This window comes from Falco cherrug, chromosome 12 (genome assembly GCF_023634085.1).
Source record: "Falco cherrug isolate bFalChe1 chromosome 12, bFalChe1.pri, whole genome shotgun sequence".
In the NCBI taxonomy this organism is placed as follows: domain Eukaryota; kingdom Metazoa; phylum Chordata; class Aves; order Falconiformes; family Falconidae; genus Falco; species Falco cherrug.
In genome coordinates, this window is record NC_073708.1 from 8359634 (window position 1) to 8384592 (window position 24959).

The 24959-nt window shown below is 38.1% G+C and overlaps 1 protein-coding gene across 2 annotated transcripts in view; it reads right to left on the bottom strand.

Moving 5' to 3' along the window:
• KIFAP3 (kinesin associated protein 3) overlaps nucleotides 1–24959 on the bottom strand; it is a 71213-nt gene that overhangs the window by 26609 nt on the left and 19645 nt on the right. For both annotated transcript variants that reach the window (XM_055724884.1, XM_055724885.1), the window contains exons 11-17: nucleotides 15894–15994; nucleotides 11370–11478; nucleotides 9983–10095; nucleotides 8916–9081; nucleotides 8582–8707; nucleotides 8077–8175; nucleotides 6554–6639 (exon numbers count right to left, since the gene is read on the bottom strand). In XM_055724884.1, coding sequence (XP_055580859.1) covers nucleotides 6554–6639; nucleotides 8077–8175; nucleotides 8582–8707; nucleotides 8916–9081; nucleotides 9983–10095; nucleotides 11370–11478; nucleotides 15894–15994 — 800 coding nt within the window. The remainder of the gene's footprint in view (nucleotides 1–6553; nucleotides 6640–8076; nucleotides 8176–8581; nucleotides 8708–8915; nucleotides 9082–9982; nucleotides 10096–11369; nucleotides 11479–15893; nucleotides 15995–24959) is intronic.

The following is a 24959-nucleotide window of genomic DNA, read 5'->3' on the forward strand; positions in this document are numbered from 1 at the left end:
TTACAAAATGACTAATAAAAAAAAGGCATGACCTTCAATGATGACATTTGACCAGCATCTTGGAAACATCTTCTTTACTGCATCTGCCAGCGCTAAACGGTGGGCTATCTATTATGTCAGCCTCCAGCAGTTGCGACCAACTTACAAGATTTACAGAAACACCTTGTAACTGCCAAAAATTGTACTACAGTCTCAAGAAAACTACTCCAGAAATCACGATTGCAAAGAAGTGGGGGAAAATAAACAGTTTTAACACAGAGCAAACTAAACTAATCTGTGGGAAAGCTGAATCCCTTTCACATTACCTTGTTTATCTTTAAAAGTTCTCAAAAGCAGAAAGGCCAGCAGCTAAATTACCTAATTCACGTTTACCATAAACACAGATTGAAAACAATCTTCCCAAAGTTACAACCCTAAACGAACCCCACTTGCCCGACATGGCTGTTTCATTCCACACCACTGTCTGAACATGCTGAATGTCTGTCACAAGTAGACATGAACTTTTTCTATCCTTCTACAAAAACAAATAATCAGTTAACATTCTCTGAGCCCAATGGACTTTTTCTTCAGAGTATGACAACAGGGCAGAATATTCCTGTGTATTCTACTTTTCCCATCCCATTAAGAGGCTTAATACCCCCAGGTATTTCACCTCGATCATTCAATTTTGGAAAACAGGATTAGCAACAGAATGGCAAATTAACAGCTGCTAAGACTGAACATAACTGCACGTTCCTTAAAGAAAAAATAACCACAAGTTACCTCTTCAGGAGGTTTGGCTATTTTGTTATATTTGTACCTTGCATTTCACTGTGAATGACCAACAAGGACAAAGAAGTGACTGCACCAGAGTTAAATAGATGATCAGTTTTGTCAAGAGTTTCATTCTGGCAGCAATCCTAGAAAAGGATGATTTGCACTAATCTAGAATAATTTATATAACCTCAGCACAAAAAAGTTCATTTAAGTACTCCTAGATCAGAAATATCTCTCTAGATTTTCCACAGAAATGTGCAGAAACACCACTGGGTAAGTGATTAATGGAATAACACCAGAATGGAAGAAGAGCTGTAAATGTAGGACTAGAGCCAAAAGGCACAAAGAAACCAAATTAAAGAAGTTTAGAGCAAAACAATTCCCTAAAACACAGCATGTCTTCCAGCAATTATATTTTGAGCTATTAAAAACTTTTTTTTATTATTTTGTGTGGGTCTGTTAGTTTTGGTTGGGTTATTTTATTTTTTGAACGCAATGAAAAACACCTTCCTTACTAAGGAATTCCTGCAAAAATGAAACCAGAAAACTAAACATCATGGAGATGCAAATATAGTTTTGTGCCCTCCAGTCCTTTTACATGTCAGGCTACTAGAAAAGTGGTAGGTGGGAGAACAAGAAGGTGGACAGAATGTGCCTATTCTCCAACCCCCTGCCTGCCCCCCCCCCCCAATACTGCATGTTCAGAAACATAAAAGGAGGAATCCTGAAGGTTGACTTTATTCTCTCCGGAGCTCCCTGACATCACTGTTTTTAACATTCGGTTTCCATAAATCCAAAAGTGTCATAGAAGATGTATGGTTCGACTCTGCAAGGAATGTGCCATCCTTTTTGAAGTTCTACTTCCAACTTTGTTTACTACTGAACCATTGAAATATTATGAAGCGTTAACTGGCCTATTATCAGAGCATGTCTGTTCCCTATCAGGGGTCCCCTTTGTCACTGGCTTCCGTCACACCTTGTATCTGATTAACACACTATAGGATAACATAGAGCTACACAGATCTGCTTTGTGTTCTCTCACAGCTGATGAAAAACAGATTTTCCTTTTCACTTTAATGTGGTTGCCCTTTAATTGGGTCTGTAATAGGGTTCATTTGATGTGATTCCTCATACTAAACTAGAACTGCTATACAGTAAGTAGAATGCTCATTATGTTCAAGGCTGTACTTGGTAATATGTTACATTCTTCGTTATTTAACCATCCCTAAAACATACAGTTTATAGGAAAGGTTAAATTAACCATTTTTTAAGAAAGAAAAGATTTATCTTGTCTAGCTATCCAAAAGTTAGGCTTGTCATTTGAACTATGTGCCTCTATAAACCAAGAGGAGAAACAGATGTTATGGATCACCTTTTGCAGGTGTCTACGACACCTACCTTAGACCTTAGAGTAAGTACCACCCAAGGGCTCATTCACAGACAAAAAAAAAAAAAAAAATCCCCTCTACCACTTACACCTGTGCAACCCACAGCCACTTCTTCACAATCAGGTTCATCACTAAATATATTCTGATGGGAAGCCAACAGGAACCTGTGATATGGAACTAATGACAAGGCAGAGCAAAGAGTAAACACTCACGCCCCCTAAATTCAGGTGCTAAAATGCATACCATCCACAGAATTCCTATATTGTCCGTAGCTGAAGAAAGAAACTTCCCCCCCTCCCTTTGGAGAACTGGCAAGCTGTTATCAAAGTAACACGGATCAGTGGTTTGGCTCACCTTCCTAGTCTTACAACTGCAAAGAGCAAGCACCAATGCTAGAAGGAAATCTGTCCAAGATGGGTTTATGTGAAGACAAAAAACAATCAGGACATGCCTGCTCTATCTAATGCTGCCTGCAGCAAGGTTACTCTTCTAGTCCTGGTGAAGCCTTTCCTGCTGGGCACATGCTGTAAGCTACCAGCACCAAAGCTGACTGATTGCTAATTTAACAATGCAGAAGTTGATCAGTGAAAACATATGTCAGCAGTTGAGCCTGCAGCCCCACATTTCTTCTCTGCCCACTTCGCTGTATTCATGATTGTTAAGAGGATAACAGGGGAACAAGAGACACCACAGAAAGGGGAAGTCTTGACAAGTGAAGGGAGAACCTTATTTCCTGGAGTGACTACAGCACTCCTTCACGGAAAGAGGACACCAAGCTGGAGTCAAAGGTTATCTATTTTCAGAGTACACTGCCTATTCAAATAAAGCCCACACCAAATCCCTATGGTCTGCTCTTCCTTGATTCTAACAGAGCTGGCCAACATCTTGCACAGCTGGCCCCAAACCCCAGAGCACTGAGGGTTCACAGCACATTCCTGCTTCTTACGTGAAATTCCAGCATTCCCAACACTGAGGATGTGTGTCACGGCACTTAGCTAACATGCAAAGATGCAAGCCCGTTCATTACCACAGCCTTCCACACAAGGCAAGTATTTGGCATTCATTACAAATACTTGGGGCAAAGAAGGAGAGCTGAAAAAACACCTTAGGCATGAGGCCCTTCCTAAAACAAGTGGACAACGCCGTAGCTATCTAGATGATGTTTTACTTCTGCAGGAAACAATCTGTTCTTGAACATAAGAGAAACAAGATGGTACAGCAAGCCTGAATTCAGAACTGTAAAAATATTGAATAGGAAAATGGGGGGAAATGGGGGAGGGGGAAGACTCAGACTACACAGCCCAAGGATCTGGTTATGGTTAATTATATATCCTTTGAATAAATAAGGAAGATCATTTAACTGCAATAAGACTGACCTAGGAGCAGAAAAAGAATGAGAAACCCAAGAAATTAAAACCCCATCAGCTCTTGATAATATTGTCTGTGGTGAACGGAGTAAAGCCATTTTGATCAAGCTGACATTTCTTTCCACAAGTTGAGTGGCAGGTGTCCAGGCTTCTGAGGCAGAAGAAAAGGGAACTTTATTTGCTTGAGATTCCTACACCAGCTGCTGATTCCAGGCGGGACCTGTCCCGCTTTAGGTGTACATGTACACTAAATGAGCTGCTTGGTGTCAAGACTCTGCACATGACAGGAGACTGAAGCATTCCTGAATTATCAACGCAGACTTTCTTTTTGACAAAAGGGATATGTTGCTTCTAGCAGTGCAAAGCTGAGACTCCCCAGTACATACTATGCTAAAGCAGCACATCTGTTTCAGTTCATCAATGGCAGAGTACAGCCAAGCTATATTAAACAAATCATCACTAGTGTAACATTTCCATAATTTCTGTGACAATTACTTTACTACAGAAAGCATATCTCCCCTAAGGCTTATAAGGCATCTGATTTTCTTCAGTGTTATTTCAATCACACTATATAGAGCTTATTGATGAGTGAAAGAAGCATTTGTTTCCCTGAGAAGAAATTACTTTCAAATCTCTATTCTCCAACATTTAGTTTCTGATTTCCATCATCAGAGGAACTAATCCTGTCAGCATGTACGGAACAATAAGACTGAAAACTTAAGTTTTTCTTTGTGTGGATTTAGCACAGATAAGAAGTTTCAACCTTAGACACTATGTCTGTTCAGACACCTCAGAAGGCACCAGTTGGGTAGAATTGCCACACGACCAAACACCTCGGTGTTTGCAGGCTGCTTTACCATATCCTCTGAGCTGAATGGCAAAACACCTACCGAGATCTGAGGTCCTAATAACTTACTGTTCCATATTTTCTGCCACCACCGTCCAGAATTTGTTGCCTTTTTTGCCTGTGATTTTTTGGTACTGGGAGACAAAGCATAACCAGCTCACAACATTGCCAAGAAAGGAATCAGTTAGTGATTAGCCTTCCAGAAAAGAGGGCATATAGTGCTCCCCCACAGGGTCATGGTGTTGGTCATGGTTTATGCAATTTATAATTCAGCAGCAAGATAATGGGTTTTCTCAGAAAGGGAACTCTCCTAATTTACCAGTGAACACCATTCTAAGTATGGCGCTGCTCCACAACCAAAGAAAAAAGTAATTTACCACCACACAAACTACTCTCAGTATGTGCTTGATATCTTCTCCCCCACCACCAGTAAGAACAGTACCACATCATTTTCTCCCTTCATTCTTCCTCAAGGTCATAGAAGTCCTGCTCGGTGCTTTTTGCAAGACATCAAGAAGCCCTTCTCATCCATTATCATAGCACTCCTCATTTACTCACAGCTAGCATAAAGAATACCTCTTCTTAGGAGGGAAAAAAAAAAAAGCCAAATGCGTTTTACTTCAGATGTTAATATTGAATATAAAGGTATGACTTAATGTGTTTATTCTTCTTGATTCTTAAAATATATGTTGCTTAATATCACTAACAAAATTTTTCAGTACCTAGATGCTATTGCGTATCATGCTGCAAAGCTCCCCCATATGAAGAAATCAACACCTGAGACACTTGGAAACTGTACTGGCCCCAAGGTAAAAGAACACTTGGATTGCCTGGCCTCACCCAGAAGACAAGAATCTACTGTTTTCACTGGAGATGTCCCTGGAAATAGCTGATCTTGGTAAGCTGAACATGACGTCCATCATAAATAGTAAGTACAAACTCATCTTGGTTGAAATCTTGCCCTTAACGGACGTCAACACCAACTCTGCCACTAACTAGTGGAGCGTAATTGTCATTCCATACCTTCATGAAGCAAAACCAGAGCCAGATAAAATTAATTCCAACACAGAAAGTGTTACGTCATTTTACTTTTTCTTAGATGAATTTCAAGTTAGAAGACATTACTAATGAGTATAACAGAAAAAGCCAAAACAGACTATAGTATTGTGCAGCATAGATTAGGTCAACTGTATCAAATCTTTCAGAGTGCAAGCTGCAATATGCTTAATTCAACTACAGAAGAAACTAAGCAGATGATACAAAAAGCATTAAGGGAGTCAACTATGAGTCTAGAGCAGTGCCTTTAAGTTCTCTTTGGCTGTAAGACTGGATTTCATTATAGCTACTCTACATCCAAAAGGACGCACAGTCTGTACATTCCCAAGACACTACAAAATGGTGACATTTCTTTTTGTCAACAGAAGGCCAGAAGCAACTTTTAGGTGGAATTAGTTTCACAATGTCTTTACTTCAATGAAGAACATGCTAGAAAATACTAATGCTGCTGCAGTCAAGGATCCCCAGAAGCAGATTATACATGTTATAAGAACCGATAACACAACAGCACTTCATAATTTAGTATTCTTTCTTTTTTCCAAGTTAGTAGTTTAATACAAAACAACTGTCCCAAGAAGTTTATTGTGATCAATGTATAGTTGGACAAACTAAGCCATGTAGCTAAAGGAAACCTATCCAAGAGCTGAAGACAATATTAAAAAGTTCAGTGCTACACTGAATGTTCCCCCAGCAGAAAACAACCAGCTTCAGGATCACTGCCCACATTTTCGTTTTGAAACAAATATTGGCATCAGGCAATGTACAAAAGCTGAATAAAAAGCTGCTGGGTAACAAGAGCCATTTGTTTGGAGAACTAAGAAATAATGAAAGCTTGACATACTTATGTAATATGATTAATTTATTTAAGTATAAAAGCACTCTTTAAAAGTGTCTGTAGCGTAAAACTAACGGGTATGAATTTGCCAAGCATATATGCATTTTCTGGAAGTTTGCTACATAGCCTAGATTAATGATTGTCATTGTCCCATGAAAACTTACCTTTTACCTATGTGATTAGGAAGTTGCACACGAACAATATTCTTGATTTCCAAGTTATTGCTTACTTAGTTATTTTAGAATCATCTCATGTAAAGATGTTCTTTAAGGACAGATGAACAAACAAAAAACATCAGACCTACCGCTATAATATCCAGAGTGTTATCACAAACTTTGCGAATCTCTGCATTTTTATCATGCATCAGGTCTATAAGATATGCTGGAGCCTCTGGAAAGAAACTGTTAAGGACAAAAACTGTTGGGGTTTTTTTTGGTTTGTTTTTTTTTTTTTTTTTCACATCCCTGTGTTCTTCCAACTACAAATTTCATTACGAACCATAGTCAGGAATTTTTCATCACATACTAAGTTCAGCAGCCTTCCTTCAAATATTTTTCAAAATTGCTGAAATATTACATGTCCCTTACAAAGAGAAAAACATTCTGATCTGTTACAGGAAATCCATGCACCCAACGTGTTAGCCCAAAAGGCACATATTTTGTGAAATGGTTTAATCTTTTGAGACTGTTAAAAAAAAAGTTTCCAATGCATCTGCCTCAAAAATATTGAGGATAATCTATTCCGAAAATGATAGCATTAATACTACTATTGTTCATTTTGAGTCAGAAAAGCATTATTCACATGTTGGTGCTTTATCATTACATATATAAAATGACATGCAAATTATTTTTGGTTTTCAAAGCTAGCCACCTAGGAGTCTCAATGGGAGGCAGAGAACAACATCCCAAATGGCTTCTCAGATATTCCACAGAGGTTAAATGAAAGAGGACATTAAGAAGTAATCTTTGTATTATTAGCAAAGCAATCATTAATCTGCTATCTCTACAAGGGCTCCATTCAACCTATTCTTTATGTTTCAATAAAATTTAACATTCAGTTAAGGCCTATAAAGACAGCTAGTGACACTATCTGTAGTTTTTGTATCACCTGAATGACCTCGACATCAGCAGTGACTGAAAAAATAAGTAGTAAAGACTGAATAGGAGTTACAAGTACCCTTAAAAATATTCGAATTTAACAAATCCATGACATGGGGAAAGCAAAGAACAGATTCAGGCATCAACAGACAGGCAGAAAAAGGAGAAAGAGGAAAGGCAGGAACAGAAATCGAAGTGTCCACAGTGGGAAGAAGATGGGATACTTATGCAAAACATAAAATTCAAAGAACAAATTTGCAAATTTGTGTGTGCAAAAAATACAGAGCAGGCATTATTTATGTTGTCCAGACTGAAAGAAGAAAAACGCTATTAAAGTATTTTAATGCATATAACTTCAGACTACGCAATACATATATAAAGGTGCAGCGCAATGGCTATGCTCTATGTAAGTTTTACTTATGGACTATGATTTGCAAAACAAATTCATGCAGTAAATCAGACTGGATAGGAACTAATGGGTCATCTGGTCCAGTGATCCCCCTCCTATGCCCCTCCCTGTTTCAAAGCAAACCTAACTCTTAACCTTAACTACTAATCTTGCAGTCCATCTACAAGCCTAGGCTGCTTGGATTTTTTTCTTCAGGTGAAATAAACCATTTACAAAGAAACCTCTGAGATCAGAAGGTTTATGCAAGAGAAATATAGGCCAAACATAAGTGATGGCAAATTAAGTGCTGCAATTCTAGATATTTAATCTTTCAAAAGATACGGGTTTCCTTGATAATGACATCTCTGGTGGCTTGATGGAAGACCATCTGATAAAATACATAGATGATCTGGCAGACAAACTCATCATCCTCCTGCTGAGCTGCAAGGAAAAAAAAAAGAAGAAACCACACACCACAATTTCAGATCTCACAACTAGAAGCTCTTGATGCTTAGAGCAAGTGCAGCTTTTACATGTCAGCTAGACGGTTCAGTGTTACGCATGAGATTTCACCTGATAACACAAAACTAGTGTTTTCTTCCCTGCTCCAGTCAAGTAGAAAGACTACAGATTGCAGCAAGAGCTGTTGATATGTGGGAAAAATTGAATTTATTAAGACCACTAGTCAGTATCTCTCTATCAATAACCGAGTAATTGCTCCTCCTTTCATATACAAAACATCTACCCCTGGCTTGCAAGAGAAAATGAATGCTGCATTCACTTACAGCACAGATGTCAACTAAATTCCTCTGAAAAATAAGACCTAGAGCCAAACATGGCAGTATACCATTTAGAAGCTCAATGAGTGCAGGGATGATTCCAGATTTAGCCAGCAGAGCTGCGCATGAGTCATCCATAGAAACTGTTCCAATCATTATCACCACTTCCAAAACAAGGTCGTCTTCTGCAGAACCTGGTAAGTCAGAAGGCAGAAAGTATTACCTCTTAGAAATTCCTAATCTCGTTCTGTATTTATCCATAGATATGATTCTGTTCTTCAGTGTTCTGTTTCCCCAAACAATCACAAATTACAAAGGTAAACAGACTCTCCTCTAAAAGAGCACTCTTAATTGTTTTTCAAGAGACTCTACTTTGAAAGACTAACCAAACTTTGGACAGACCTGGTTTAAGTTTATCTTTGAGGTATGGAACCAGTTTGTACTCTTTCAGCACAAGTTCCCAGTCCAGATCTGGTAAGGTCAAATTTGCAAGTGTTCCCAGGCATTCAATCACAAATTCTTCCTCTTCATCATTTGATATTTGAGCTGCTAAATCACCAACGTAATCCTAAAGAAAATACAGCAACACACACTACAGGTGAATAATCTGCGATTCTGAAGAACTCACAACTCTCAGATCAAAACTAGTTCTCAGAAGGACATCTAATAACAGTTTCAATTTCAGTTGAAGAACAACCCAAGAAAACATTTCAGCATTCTTCCTCTCCTTCCTTTCACTTTCAAGAGGTGTGGATCATTTGTTCAGATGTTCCAAAAGTACCTACTGAACATACAGTTTGAGAAAGCTGTTAGAAAATAAGGGAAAGAAGATAGAGAACACCATACTGTGTTAGTAAGAGTAATGGAGTCCTCTTCCTAAAAATTTTAAGAAATAACTATAAGATTTTCTAGCAACATGAACAGGGAAATCATGGATTCTACTTACTAATTCCATACTGCTTTAAGACAATTTTGATATTCAATCCTCATTTTAACAGCATGTTTAAAATTTCCACAATTAGGACATTGTATTGCTCCCCCTTCTTTGGAAAAGGCAGCTAACTGAATATTGAGTATTCAAAATTTTTAAATATCCACTTATATAAAACATTTGGCACAGTGGAAAAAAAGCCCCACTTTATTTTGCCCTCTAGCTCTAAAAGCAGACATTTAGGATAACTGTTAATTGTTATGATGTTCACCCCAGCAGCTGGGGGTTTTTTTTGTGTGTTTATTTTAGAACAGGGACTTACTGGATGCAGCTTAAGATCTGTTTTCCCTGTACTGAGGGATCCAAACCCTGATCTACCAGCCAAGATAGCCTTATACAACCAAACATAAATCAAACCATGACAGCCAAGAAAACCTAAACTGGACACCTTGTAAAGACAAAACACAGCAGCTCTCCAAAGCCAGTCTTCTCCAGTAGGAAGAATCAGAGGTCACATTAGATAATAGATAGTACTTACAATAAACAGGCTTTTAGTTGGCCCATCATGTTGTGAAATATTCCTGATCATCTTCATTAACAATGGGTCCTTAAATTTCAAAGCCCGCTTCATTAGCATTTTCAAACCGTTTCCTGAAAAGAAACAAACACTTAGGAAATCCTCCAAATAAACAAAACTCGGAAGAGAACAGGCACACACAGAAAGACAGCTTTAACTTTAAAGGTTTAAAAGGAAAAGTGAGGAATATAGACAGGAACTATTTCTTCTTCCAAGTTTAAGTTGAAAAGAAAAGACCTGCTCTGTATAAATTCCACGGCTTATCTAAAAAAACCACTTTGTCCATATGTACCAGTGGGACACTTAAAAAGTCAAATAAATAACTAAATGCTAAAGGTGTACTTAGTTGTTTATTCTTAGACAAAAAAAAAGTTCTAGATCCAAACCACTATCCTATCATCAAGTGCAGTTAGCAGAGATGCAGCACAGCCGCTGGTATTAACTCTGAGATTTCTCTCCCCAGTCCATGGAATAAATATATTGTTATGGTTTTAAAACATTATTTACCAGCCATATAGATCATTACATGGGAATACACATAACAGACATACACAGAGCTGAAGTACTTGATGGTAAAAGGCAAGTCCCACTGTTACATTTCTAAAAGGTCACCTTGCCGACCTAGTAAGTGCTACTAGCTTGAATTTCATTTGTACATTTAATATAAAACTGGATCTCCCTGCTCTCCCTTCTACAGAGCTATGCAGAATTTTAAAGTGGAATTGCTGGTCACAGAATCCATTGATTGCAGTTGTCCTTTTTAAAGTCCAGTAATATACCACAACAGTTCATAATGAAAATTTTTAGCACAAGTGAAAATTAGAGCTACTGAATAATCACATTCTGCTTAAAACTTAGTATGAAAATCATGAAACTTTAAAAGCAACCTAGAGAGCTACTGAATGAAGTAAAGAACCCATCTATGCCACGTAACAAAACACTAGAACCCAACATGCTCATTTAAAAAAAAGAATTGGAAAGATGCAACTAAACACCACCACTGTGTTTCTAATTTGGTACTGAGAGGTTAAACACCGATAAGCTGAAGATGGATTTTAGGCATCAGATAGAACAAAACCTTGATCTCTCTGTACAGCCATAGTTTCCCACAATAATGTCATCAGTGCACTTTACAGAACTACAAGCACATGTGAAAGATGTGGGCATGTGAGGCTACTCAATGTCACTCCTGCCACCAAGACAAGTTTTGGTGAGGATACGGCCATTTGTTTGTATTCGTTACCCAAACACGGTGCATTTTATTTTTTAAAAATACATACGCATTGATAATAAGTGTGTATAAAGCGTTGTCATCTCCAAGAAAACAGTAAAATCTCAGTACACTTACCTTCACAGATAAGTTGTACATTTCTTTTGTTAGCAGCAAGGTTAATACAGAAAGAAATAAGTTCCAGGTCAACTCGCTCATCAGGACATTCAAAAAGCATCTTCATTAACTGCCGAGAAACACAAGCACACTTAAGTCACCAATCTTTCCAAAGCGTTAGAAAAGCAATGTTATGATGTCAACTACAGTAGTTTGTTGGTTTTTTTAATTAATATTCAGCATTTCCACAGTAAAGTTATAAAGGTCAAGGGCACAAGATATACAGTTCCATTATTTGGGGATAACAATGCTTATAAAGTGCCAAAAATGGCAGTAACTCATCACCTTAAATTAACTTGGGTTAGTCACATTTTATTGCTACCACTGTATTTTTTATTTTTATTGGGTTTTTTTAAAGTTACAAATAGATAAATTTGCTGCAAAAGCTTTGGTAGACTCAACATAGGAAAAAAACTCCACAACTTAGTTCCACAGAAAGTCAGATTAATACCTGGTCATTTAATAAAATTAGACTCTAAACAGATACTTAATTGCAGAATAATTCTGCTACTATTTTGCTTCGCAATTACTCCATTCATAGGTAAACTAGCTGTATCTGCAGCAATGTGCTTTATCTTTGCAGCTTCCCCTGCTAGATCTGAACACTGCCATATACCAAGATTTTTCAATAGTAGCCCGATTCTTTGGTAATTGGACAGAACCACCTGGGTTAACATAAGTAGACAATTGCCTATAATCCTGTTCCAACTGTTCAGTAAGTGTCAGTGAGTTGCCAGATGATTCCTTATGCAGACAGTCTATGGACTGACATCATTTTATACACCTGGCACCTATATGGTCCATTACATCACAGGCTATCTATCTAGCCTCTTTTTGCTCAGTATGAACATGTTTTGAAATGGCATATTGAATATAGGAAGATGACAAATACATGTGTTTCTTTTTCTGTTTCCAACCATGGCAGACAAGTTGCATGACTACCTCATTGAGGGGCTGCAGGACATCGCCCTATTTGCTCCTAAAACCTGCTCAGTTCACAAGACACGTCAAGATTATAATGCAAAGCAGCATGATGACAAGACTCAGATTACTGGAAGCAGAAACAACTGAACTTAAAGATAAGCAGGACATAAGGTACAAAAAAAAAAAAAAAAAAGTGTAGCTCAGTTTGTGTCAAAGGCATGGGGGGAAAAGCAAGCAACAACTGATAGTTAAATATTTGTGTGCTTGCCCCCTGGTGGAAAGACAGTTTTTAATGCACTAAAAACTAGAGCAAGTAGTGAACAACCCTAGAGAGGGGGAAAAAAAGGAACAATAAGATTGCAGGAATTTCACTCCAAGGCCTTTTACTATAGCAACTTTATGAGTTTATCTATTATAAGATAGCAGTTGTTTCAAATGGACTGAAATAAAATAATAATAAAAAAGTAACAACACAGTTATCTCTTTCTGGGACTTTAATGTACTCATTTAAAAGCTATCATTGATTTCTTCCTCCCTTTTTTAAAAAGGCAGAATCAGATTTCTGTAGGTTGTTTTAAGAACTTATAAAATCCCTAGTTTATTAAATCCGTAAGCCTGACAGTCACGTAAGAGTGAATTAACCAGAGAAGAAAGTTGCCACTTAACAAGTAAACCCAAGCATTCAAAAATCACCCCCTGCAACTCTTCTGTTACAAAAGCTTTAAAAACAGATTTTTAAAACCCTTCGAATAATTTGAAGGGAAACATTCTCATTACTTACACAATACAAAATCTGTGGAAATTAGATGTTTAACAAGATGGGATTACACTGTTAATTACTGAACTACTTCTCTATAAAAAGAAAAAATATATCCAGTTTCAATTAAAGCCGTTCAAATTTTAAAGTAATAGTTTCGTACGAGCTCCATGTTTCCCATTATGTCTTCATTTAATTTGATTGCTTCTTGTGCCACTTCAAAAGGAAGAGTAATTGCTGCCAAATAGGAAATATTAAAATTAAATTTGTTCTGCTTTTACTATGTCCATTGTCATCTTTTACTGATTTAACAGGAAGGCAGTAAAAAGACTGCAGCATGTGCAATGAAGAGGCAGTAGTGTTCAATCAGACAAGTCCCATATTGAGTATCAGATACCACAGACCAGGACTGAAATCACTGTGTCTAGACTCTCTGGCACCTGCCTTCACTTATTTACCAGTGACCAGAGGCCAACCCCCACAGCTCTCTGTTCACATACACCTCTGTCCAACCCCCTCCCCAAGCCCAGCTCAAACATCTTTGAATGATTATGCCAGAACTGCATGCCTCAGGAATCTCTCCTGACCGGCTACTCCCTAACTCTGCTGTTTGAAGTGATGCTCTGGTTTCTGAACTTCAGCAGATAATGGCGGACAGGAGCAAAGGGTGCTGTCAAGAGAGGACGTTTACCAGCATTAAGCTGAAAAGAAGCTTATAGATCAAAGAGGGGCCAAACAGGACAACTGTGGTGGAAAACATGTGGGTAGCTGCAGAGAACCTTGCACACTGCTCTGCGGTAAAATATTAAATATCACCATGACATCACTGCCTAACCATGCCCTTTGATTGGCCAGGTTATTACCAATAAAGGCTTTTATAAGCATCTGGATGGCATTTGCACCTATTTAAACAAAACACGCATTGCTGAGGTCTAAACAAGAATGAACTGTTAATACTCACTTTTAACTGTTACTAGAATAGCACCCACTAACTCCTGCAATCCACAAGGATGTTTACCTGGGACAGCACGCGCAAGCCCTTGTCACTTTGTACAGGCAAAGTGTTTGAAAACAGGGGACTGATTTTTCCAATCACTTTCTACGACAGCTAGACATTCATTATTGAGTATTTGCCAGTTTGGATGCGGACCACAGAAGGGCGCCTACTGCCATTGCAAAGAGAATTTGGCTATCCAAGGTAAAATCAGATGGCAGCGAGTGCTTTTAAAAAAGGTCATTTTCTTCTCCTGCAGCCTCATCAATTTCCCCATGTTTTCTGCCGTCTCTGTCTTCCTTGATTGTCCTGATTTTGAACGCTCATTAATAAAATTTAAGCTCCGGTCATCCAGCTTGTCCTTTTTGACCAGTCAGCAGATGTGATCTGTGAGTAATTCCATTGACTACTGAAGCATCAATAGCCATAGGTATCCTTCAAAATTTGTAGTTTTGGCCAAAGTCCAATCAAGGCAGTGGACTTATTTCCTGCTCCACTAGTTTTTGGATACAGCTCTGTAAGCACTGGGAAGAGCAGTCACTGCCTATCAGAACAGTGACATTTACCAAAGCTCAGATTATATCACTGAAGTTTCCACAGCTCTTTACATTTGGCACTGGGGATCTAAAAAAAACCAAACATGCCAAGATTCTCCGAAAGCACGTTATACGCAAGCCCTGAAACACAGTGCATGAATTCTGGTCTGGCTGGTAACTTCTCAGAACAAAGCAGGTCCCTTATATCATGCAAATGCCTTAACATATAGTTGCTTCTTGCAGAAAAAGCAGTAAGCAGGGTGTTTATAAGACCATTTTGTAACATATACTAGTTATTCCCACCAGTTCTCCCATCTCCTTTCTCCAAAATCTTCCTGTATTTGGAAAAACATCACCATTTCTGTCATGAGATAATGACATTCTGAAAACTTTCCATGGCAACTTCCCATTCTGGATGCATTTGATGCTAAAAACATTTTTGGCAGGAAAGAAAATACCATGGTGCAATTCTGAAAAAGCTACCGGCGAGCTTTTACACTTATGCAACACAGGCTTTCTCAACTCCAGCCTCATCAGGACTGAGAAAGAGATCAGCAAGAGAGGATTTGGTACTAGTTAAAAAAAGAAAACCCAACCAAAAACAAAACAAAAAAAAACCCAAACCACCTCCAACAAAACACACAAACAACATACACACAAAACCTAAAACTGCATGATAATTGTCTCTGTGCTTGGATCAAAGACCATGATTGGAGACACACTGGTATGCAACAAACTGTAGCCTGAAAGATCGGTGAAGAGCCTTCCCCAGTCTCCCCTGTTGTACATGCCTGCAGTTGGAAAAAGAATTGTCATGTAGCAACAGAACACTGCTTGGCTGGTTTCCAGTTCATATCCTGTAATACTGGAGACGTTGAAATTTTGATACCCAATGGGATCAGCAAAGAATGCCTTCTAAAACTGTAAAGGAAATACTTTCCACAAGGTTCCCCAAGGACTTGCTGTGCACAAGCTTTAGTCTCTTTCAAGCATTCCCGATCTTCTGCAGAAATTCATCAGGTCACCTGTATTTTTACCAATTCACTGATGCAGCTCCAGTGTTAGTAGCACTGACAGAGAATAAGTCACTTATCCTCTTTCTGGGGACAGCAAGAACAGTCCGACTGCGGCAGCGGTTCGCCACCGACTCAGCAGCATCGTGGCTGTTCCCATTGTCACCTGTGGGTGTCAGTGCGAGCTCTGCTATGCGTGAGGATAAGCCCTGCACAGGGAAACACGCATCTTGCCACCTCATCATATACAAAAGCACATACCTGTGGGATGCAGTCTGTGTATGCAAACATTGATTTAAAGCGATCGTCCATGCTTATGTGATACAGAATACACATCGCTACTTGTTTGTAGTTTTCATTTGCTACGAGAAAAAAACCCCACAATCCATATTAGTAGAAGCCTGGTTTTTTTAGGTGTTGCGAACACTTAAAAGGGGAAAACAAAAAGCACAAAAATTCTGGCTAAGCAGAGGAAAAATTTAAATCAGAAATACAACGTTAACAAAAGGGTTATGCCTCGTGTATCCAAATGAACCATGTATTTGTGCAAAGAGGGAGCAAAGGCAATGCTAACTACTGTCCCTCTGCCCAGCACCTCAAAACACTTCCTTAACCTCACATCGCAAGGAATGTATTTTGTGAAAGGAACACTTAATAACGACAGACCATCCAGAAAAAGCCCTCATCAGTTTCCAGCTAGGAAATTAAACATCAAATGTAATGCTGATTTAGCTGTGGATATTCCTGTTGAAACAACAAGTTTGTCTCAAAGTGAAATGATAAAAGAATATAACAATGCCAGAGAGAAAAATCAGAATTACCACTAAAAGTGTTACAGAAGGAATCCAGTGCTTTTCAAGTCAGTCACATACTGACTGTTTTATTATCCTAAACGATAAGATTATCTTGTGGGTGCCTTTTGCATTTCACACATTTCAAAGACAACATTAGTATATTTTCACATTAATACTTACCAAAGAGAAAAAGATTTTCAAGAAAAATTGAAACAGTTAATGCAAGTAGGTTGTGAAGTATTTAACGCAAAGATTCTATAAAACCAACTTAGATAAATGTACGAATGTTTAAGAACAGACAAATCTGACCCTGACTCACTGCCGAAATCTGGACTGAACTTTCTCCTGAGCTCTCCTCTAGCCCTCCATTAGCAGGATACTGGTTATAAAACATTCATCTGAACATTTATATTACTTAGATCAGGATTTAATAAGGTCACTAACTCAAAATTTAGCCACAGTTCTTATACAAATGATCAGAAATACCCTACCTCCCATTTCTATTTAAGCTAAGTTAGAAAATACCTGTTTAACACTTTGGCAAGGCATCAAGACCTCAAACAGCAATCAACACAGTTAGGATTTTTCTTCTGCATACATCATTGGGCACAGGAATTTCCTTTAAGCAGCAAGGACATGATGCCTTTATCCTGACAATGAACATTTGTGCCTTTTTTCAAAGCTGAATTACTAAAGACCCATGAAACCCTTCTGGCAGTTGCCATACAACAGTGAAGTACTCTTTCCCGTGCCAATCTCAAACACATAGTTGATCTTTCAGATCCTTCTGGATTCTTACCTGTTTGAAAAAATCAGGACTTGTATCACAATGTTCCATGCACTTAACAGCGGGAGAAAGGATAATGCCCAAATCTGAAGGCTACTCTGGCTATTCTTTTAATTAAAGTACAGACAGTACTATAGTTGCTAGCACATATACACTCTGTTTTAAGCGAACACAAATGAAGCGTTTGTTATCTTTTCCGCTTCTCTTGTGACTGGTCATTTTACCTACCTATTCACCTGCAGTGACATTGTAAATCCAATGACTGCATGAGAAAACCTTCCCATAAATGTACCCGAAGGCTTCTCCCAAGTAAATATAAAAATGTAAAGAGAAAATTATGCCTTCAAATTTCATGGGGTTAGGAAAAAAAGCACTGTTTACACTGCTCTTAACACTTCTTTCCATGCCTCTATTTAAAACTCAAAACATCAAGACTCAAATTACAGTCACACTTTGCTGGATGATGCAGGAAACACTGTAAGGTAAAAGAGAAACAAGTATAAAATGGAGGAAAGTTGGCTTCCCAAAACAGCAATAGGTAGGGTGAAGTTGGACCAGACTTTCAGCAGGTATGCACTGGCAGGCAGTCAACAAGAACGATGCTCCTTTGTATCTGTTTAACCTCTGTCCTTCATGGAGTTTTTTCCTCTGCATTTTTGCAAGCTACATTTGCGCTAAGATAAAGCGCCAGCTAAGATACAGTCTTAACACTTGGTAGCAACAGCAGTTTCCTGGTATTTGGCAATACTGGTAGCTTATTTTCAAGTAAAATAGCCTATTATAGCAGCACAGGCCTTCTGGTTTTTTTGAAAACAAACTCCTTGCATAATATTCTCATCCTTTTTCTCAAAGGTCCAGACTGTCACAATAACCTTTCTGATGCCTGAACACCACATTGGGTTATCAATGCTGAATGACAGCACTGGCTTGGTTTCTAAACTACCAAAATTAATCAAGAATACCCAGATACTTAAGCTAAAGTGTGAAGAAAATACATAGAAATCAAAACAATTTATTTTATCCGAATTAACTCTTAATTTAAGAGTTGAGTTTTAATGACTGGCAAATCATTCTCCTGAGGTATGTTCCATAAGGCAGGTTTCATGACACACAAAACAAGAAGATAGTTATAGTTTCAAAAAGAAGAGTTGAATTTAAATTCCTTCTGTGCAGTCAACTGGCCCATCTTCCCTGAATTCCCCTGTCCTACTGCCAACAGAGAGAAGGAACAGAGAAGGGTTTAGAGCATGGAGGTCACAGGCACCTCTTGCACAGGCTTAGCAAGGAAGCATTTTTCAACTGTGAGTAAACAGAAAAAACCTCCGAATTCTAACTTGAAGATGAAAATAACTAAAGAATTAAAGCCAATAGAAAACAGTGTGCAAATAAACCCGCTTTTTAGTATTTAATGGTGTATGCATTTTAAGTTTAATTTCATTTTAATTTCCCAGAAAGGAACAAATTTCAGGCTGATGTCTGGAAGTTTCACTGTCCCACTTTCCCTGGGGAAGCAAGCACTTTGGCAGAGAAAAAGCAGAACCTCCTGATTTGTTTGTTCTTATACAAACCAGTGGCAACCATGATCCAGAAAATCAAAAACTTCAGGAAAATGAAGAGGACGTGATTGTTTCTAAGCACAACTAACATGATTTAATGTGATTGTTAATCTCGTGCTCAATTAGGAAGCATACAGCCTATTGAAAGCGCACTGGAAACCATGCATAACTAGTTTATTGAGGATTAGGAAGAGAACAGATTCAACATCTACAGCATTTTAAACACTAAGCATCATCTTGCAGGATGAAGATTGTATAAAAGGGCAAGAAGCAACAGACTTTTTGAAAAACCCACCAAGCCAAGTGCCATCCTTTTACATAGAGCCTTCACTTCCAAAAATATGAACTGCCAGCTAACGACTATTACTTCAATATGCCAGTACCAAGCTTACTGCCTACTTTTAAAAAAAAAATTATTTTATATTCATCTGAATGCTAATGAATAAAGCCCTAAGTCTATCACAGTTTAAAGACTTGGCTGTACAAATTCAAAACCCTGCCTAGTATCTGGCTTGAGAACAGCTTTCCAAAGCATGGAAGTGATACCTTTTCTGCTATTTTTGACCACTACTGAAGGCCACACACAAAAAAGCAGACACTGCAAGGAAGACTTCCTTTTGACTTGGTACAGTAGGCATCAATTCATTCCCCTAACTAGAAAAGCAAGAGAAAGAAGAAAAACCCAAACCCCCAGATCTCTGGCAAACGTGTTCATAAAAATCACCAAAGTTTTGGTGGTGTGCCAGAAAGTTGTGGCCTACAAATGCTGGTAGTTTTGAGCATCAAGCTTTTTATGACTGAAGGTGGAATAGCCAAATGGCCTAAAGCAGTAAGGGCAGCCCTGGAAAATAATGGCCTAGTCATTATGGATTCTTCTGGTATTTATGGCACTAAAACATGAATCATAATGAACTCATTGGATATTAAATGTGGGGGTCATGAGTACTTTGATAGGATTTCCACAAGAATTTACCATTAATTAACCAAATAATTATTTGAAAGTGTTACTGAATTATTCTTAGTTCTTATACAGCCATTCCAGAGAAATTGGTCATTCCCAGCTGAGTGCAGTTAATGCCTTAACAAACCAGTCATTAACTGCAGTTACTGATTTTGTGGGAATTATTGTGTTATAAAATACACTCAACAGTTTATAGAAACAATACTTAGATTTTTTTTGCAGCTGTAGTTCAGCTGGAGCAGCTGGGATGGAAAAATATCAGGTCCCTCGGGCTGTTTTCACAACTAGTTTTCTGCAAATTAGAGAGGGAAATAAATACATGATGGGTTCTGAGTTCAAAATGGCTTCAGATTTTTAGCCTTTGAACATTAATAAGAAACCATGTGCCAGTTCTGTGGACCAAAACCTGAATTCCACATTTAGTTCTTACTAAGGTTAAAGATCTAAATGATACTAGTAGCAGAAGCTAAAGAAAAAAAAATACAATTTCTTGATCACAAGATCAGGTCTTACATTTTGGTTGAGTGTGTGAGCTTAAAATGAAAAAAAAAAAAAAACAAAACAAAAACAAAACCCCCACTAACCCCATTAGCTCCATGATAACAAAAGACAAACCCTAAAGCTGTAAAACTAAAATGCCAGTCTGCATTGCAGCATCATCATTCAGCTTTCAAATGCTAAAGTAAAAATGAAAATATAAATTATGGACTAAATTATTCAAATGTAGCCTTACGAGTAATTCAAGTAGCCATCATTTCTAATGGAATCATCAATGTCTTCATATATATGAAATATATCCATTCCAACTCACGTGCAAAACAGTAACTACACTAAATCAAAACCAGAACACAAAGGTAAATACTCATTAAAATGGCAGAGTGAATCTTTATTTCAGTTTCAAACTCTGATACTCTCAAGTCAAATCTCCTGCAGAATTAGGGAAGTAAGAAAACTAGATGAATAAGAAGGTCACACACTCACTATCAGATCTATACACACTCACACTGCTGTCAGAAAATACCTGAAATCAAGAATGTATTCACATGTATCATCAGCAGTCTTAGGAAAAAAACTAATACAAAAGTATCTCTGCTTACCTCTATCCCATATTATTCCTTGCAATCAGCTCTGAAACAGTTGGACTAAATTACTCCATGTGCAGTTCAGACACATATTGGTTTGATTTACATTTGTAAATATAAATCATATTGGATATATCAGATTGTTTTATCAAGAGAACCTGAAAGAATTTTCAGATCTGCTCATACTCAAGGAGACTAGGTATTGTAAATAATACATTATGATATTAATTACATGCTAATAATCCCTCTTGTGCCACCTTTATGCTATTTGAAACTGGCTTCATACCATAAGCCTAACTTAAACCCCTGATTTTGCCATGGCTGGAGTGGTGGGGGTTTTTTTGGGTTGTTTAGTACATGCCGTATCTGAAACATGGATACAATTATATTTTTTTTAGGAAACAAAGAAGGAATTAGTGATGAATCGAAAGGATTAATAAATCACTAATTTAGGTTATTTAATGTTACAGCTATAGACAAAAATGAAGTTGCACATCTGGAGCCCCAGGCTCAACTTCTTTGCCTGGAACTCTATGCAATACTGACTGAAAAATATACAGTAAACACCTCACTGCAGTACTGCTACTCATAAAAGACAACAAAGCATAGCCACTGGGTAGAAACATACTACTAAATTTAGGTATGTCCTTCTTTTGAGGTTTGATCTTCCTACAGAAAAAAAAAAGCCACCCACCATTTTTGTTATTTAGGATGTCCTACAACCAATCACACTTGAACTCATGTGAATTCACACAGAAATTGGCAGCAGATTGGTTGTAATAACCCATATACTGCACAAACCAGAGATAAATCAATTAGAAGTTCAGAGAGAAAACAGGAGCCAACAGGATTAACTCTGAAGGAAGAAGATAAAACTACTTCTATTTTCTCCACAAAAGAAACACATTTTGGGTCAAGCTATGACCAAGGAAGAAAGCAAGAAACAGAAAAAGAATTAACTACCGTTATTAAAAGAAACTGGAAATTAAGAGGTGGTTCTTAGTTTGAATCAAACTAAGAAAACACACACTTCCAAAGTAGGTGGAAAAAATTCCATGCAAAGCTGTTCCTTTAGAAGTCTCCACCAAGCTACATAGATTAAATGCTGTACAGTTAAATGGAAATTTATAGGGCATCCATAATTTTTGCCACATCTGCACTATATTTCATTAAACTACATGAACTGCTCCGATTACAATTACTAGAAAATACTCAGACTTCTCTGCTCTAAAAAAACTCTCCCAATTTTCTTGTTTGGAATTCAGTGGGAATGGAAATAGGTGGAGGTCTTCCATGCTCCTGGCTCTGCAGATGCACAACTCCACAGCAGAGCAGCCTCAGTTCTGAATAGATGGTGCAGCTGTATTTCAAAATGCTCCTCCTCAAAGGTGTTAAAAAAACCCCAAACCAACAAACAAGCAGGGTTCTATCTTTCACTCTGAGAAAGGCATGATCCACCACATTGAAATGGAAACTGGTTTTACTCGTGTTTCAAAGTTGCTGAAGTATAAAGCTGAGGTTCAAATCTACCAAGTCCAAAAAGTGGAGTTAAATACTGGTTGAGCTTTTGAGTCTTCCAGATAACAGGAGTTAAGCTCCACATTATTCAGCAGATACTGTTCCTGCGCAAGCACCAGCATACTCTTACAGGCAAAGTCTTGAAAAAAAGGTAATCAACTCAATTGTTTTGTTCTCATCGTGAAAACACTACAATTTTGTCATTTCAAAGGCCATTTGCTGATGATCTACAAGTTTCTCACAGATCTGACAGCTTTTCCAAAAAGAATAAAAATAACATTTAAGGCCCCTGCCTCACAATGGAAGTCGTGCTTTACACAATGAGACCACTCAAATATGTAAAATTAAAATTCATCCTGCAAAGCATTTGTATGTCAGAGACCAAAGAAACTGAAATGGATTGTATAGAGAATTACCAACACTATAGTCACTATGGCACTTTAAGTTAGCACATCTCTTCCCCCGTCAGCTCTAAGAGTCTGAAGATAAAACTATCAGCTGACAAAGGATTCTCACCTCAGCAACCGCAGACATGGGGAATGTGCAGTCGGTCTCCTACACTGGAGAAGATCATCTGAGAAACTCTTAGATAAACAGCAGAAACTTTTGAGTTCAGAAGTTTCCACATTTCCAAAAGAGAAAGCGGACTGTAACCTCCTCCCTTACATCCAAACTTGTAAAAGCCTCAGGATCTATGGGACTACCACATCTGCGAAATTGTTCCACATGATTCTTTGAGACCATCCCTCTGCCTGCAGGCTTCACAAAGGCTCTGGAAAAGGTGCTCCTCTCTCTTCTACCTCGGCCCTCACGCAGGCTTCCTGAAGATTTTACCATAGATTAGGAAGACTAGCAGAAGTGCCCCACCCCTTCTTTATGGAGGTTTTCCAAGGAACTAGAGCTGGTTGTTTCTGTTCTGTCATGCTTTAGGCATTCAAATTATGCCCAGTAAAGCTTTCAGATGTCAACAGTTCATGCGGAAGACTAGATTTACTTTTTACTGTTAAGTATTAATTTGCTCTTGCAATATGCAAAGAAACAATTAGAATAATTCAATTAATTATGCAGTCACATATTGTAAGCTTCACAGTAGAAATACTGGCTCAGGGTATCATTCCCATTCATTGTTTCAGTGAATTTCCAACAACTCCACTCCCTTGTCTTTAGATTACTACCATCTCTCCACGCCCGTCCTTGCTGCTGCCGTAAGCATTACTATTTTCAGTCAACACTCATGAAGTTAGTTTCTTGTGTTACACCAGAGTTATGCTCTTCATTAAAAAAAGCGCTACTAACACAGCTAAATACACATGTGCACTTGTGAGCAGCACACCACAGCAATGAGCTTTCACTCACCTGAACAGTCAAAGGCTGAGTGTTCAGATTAGCAAGGATCCACCTGTAACAGCTACAAAATGGGAAAACACCATTTCCAACCCTGGACAGTGTTAGAGGAGTCAGAAAAATCTTAGAAGACAGACTTCAAAAACTTGCAAGCTTATACAGAAATGACGTTACGAATTTCAGTTATACTTTCCTGATAATTCAATACAATTCGCCAACAGCACAAAGCAGGAATATGGTGAAGGCTTTTAACTTAAAGTTAGGTGGGATTCCGTTTCTGCTTCAAACACAGTATTAGCGACACTGACCTCTCTATACTTAGGAGTTCTGTATTTCTCAACTTCAAAAATCCATTTTACTCTAAAGTCTGCTGTCTAATCCATAATTAAGGTATCTAAATAAGGTGCTGGGTTCTAAGACATTGTGCACCCAACACTCTCCTCAGGTGAGTTAGACATGCTAGGTTTATTTGCACTTCTAACAAGGATTTAGACATTCAATGTTAAGAGATGGTTTTGTTTTGCATTTCTTTTGGTAGGGGTTTTTCATTTGTTTGTTTGTTGTGGGTTGTTGGGGTTTTTTAAGCCTTGGCCATACTCACCACAAATGATAAAAAAACTACCATTAAAATAAATCCCTTAATAATTACTGCTTTCCAACAGACTGGTCCCTGTAGTTGAACTGTTACTTAATGTGCTTCAGCCAGCCTCTACTATAAAGGAATGGAGACACCCCAGGCAATATTCACACAACAAGTATTGGAACCAGCTGCTGCAGAGCCACCTTAGGAAAAAAAGGTTTCTCAATTTAATTGGGAAAACAGGAGGAAGCATAAATTTTACTGCCATTAATAACTTCAAGCAATCCCGATATGACTTTACCTCACCCTGATGGCTGGACATGTGCTTTTTGTTAGGGTCTCTGCCACATCTGACCCCTATTGTTTGCTCACTTGATCAGGTAAGAAAATGTATGTTGCTTTATAGGATAAACGAGGCCTATTAAAGTCAGAAAAAACACTGCAGTAGCCTATAAGAAGCTCCATTTTTCAACAGATGTGTGAAGCTCCATAATAAGTTCATTACAAAAAGGCCAAGCGAACTCATAAAGAGAACACATCTACTTTAAGCCTTCTTAAAAGAAACTTTCATAAAAGGAATAGAACATTAAAAACCCACAGCACTCCGTTAATTAGAGAGCAAAGTACTTCTTGGGTTTTTAAACAGCAGTCAACACATAATCCAGCTTGGCTGCATACCGTATCAAGACTCGATTGTTAAAGAAA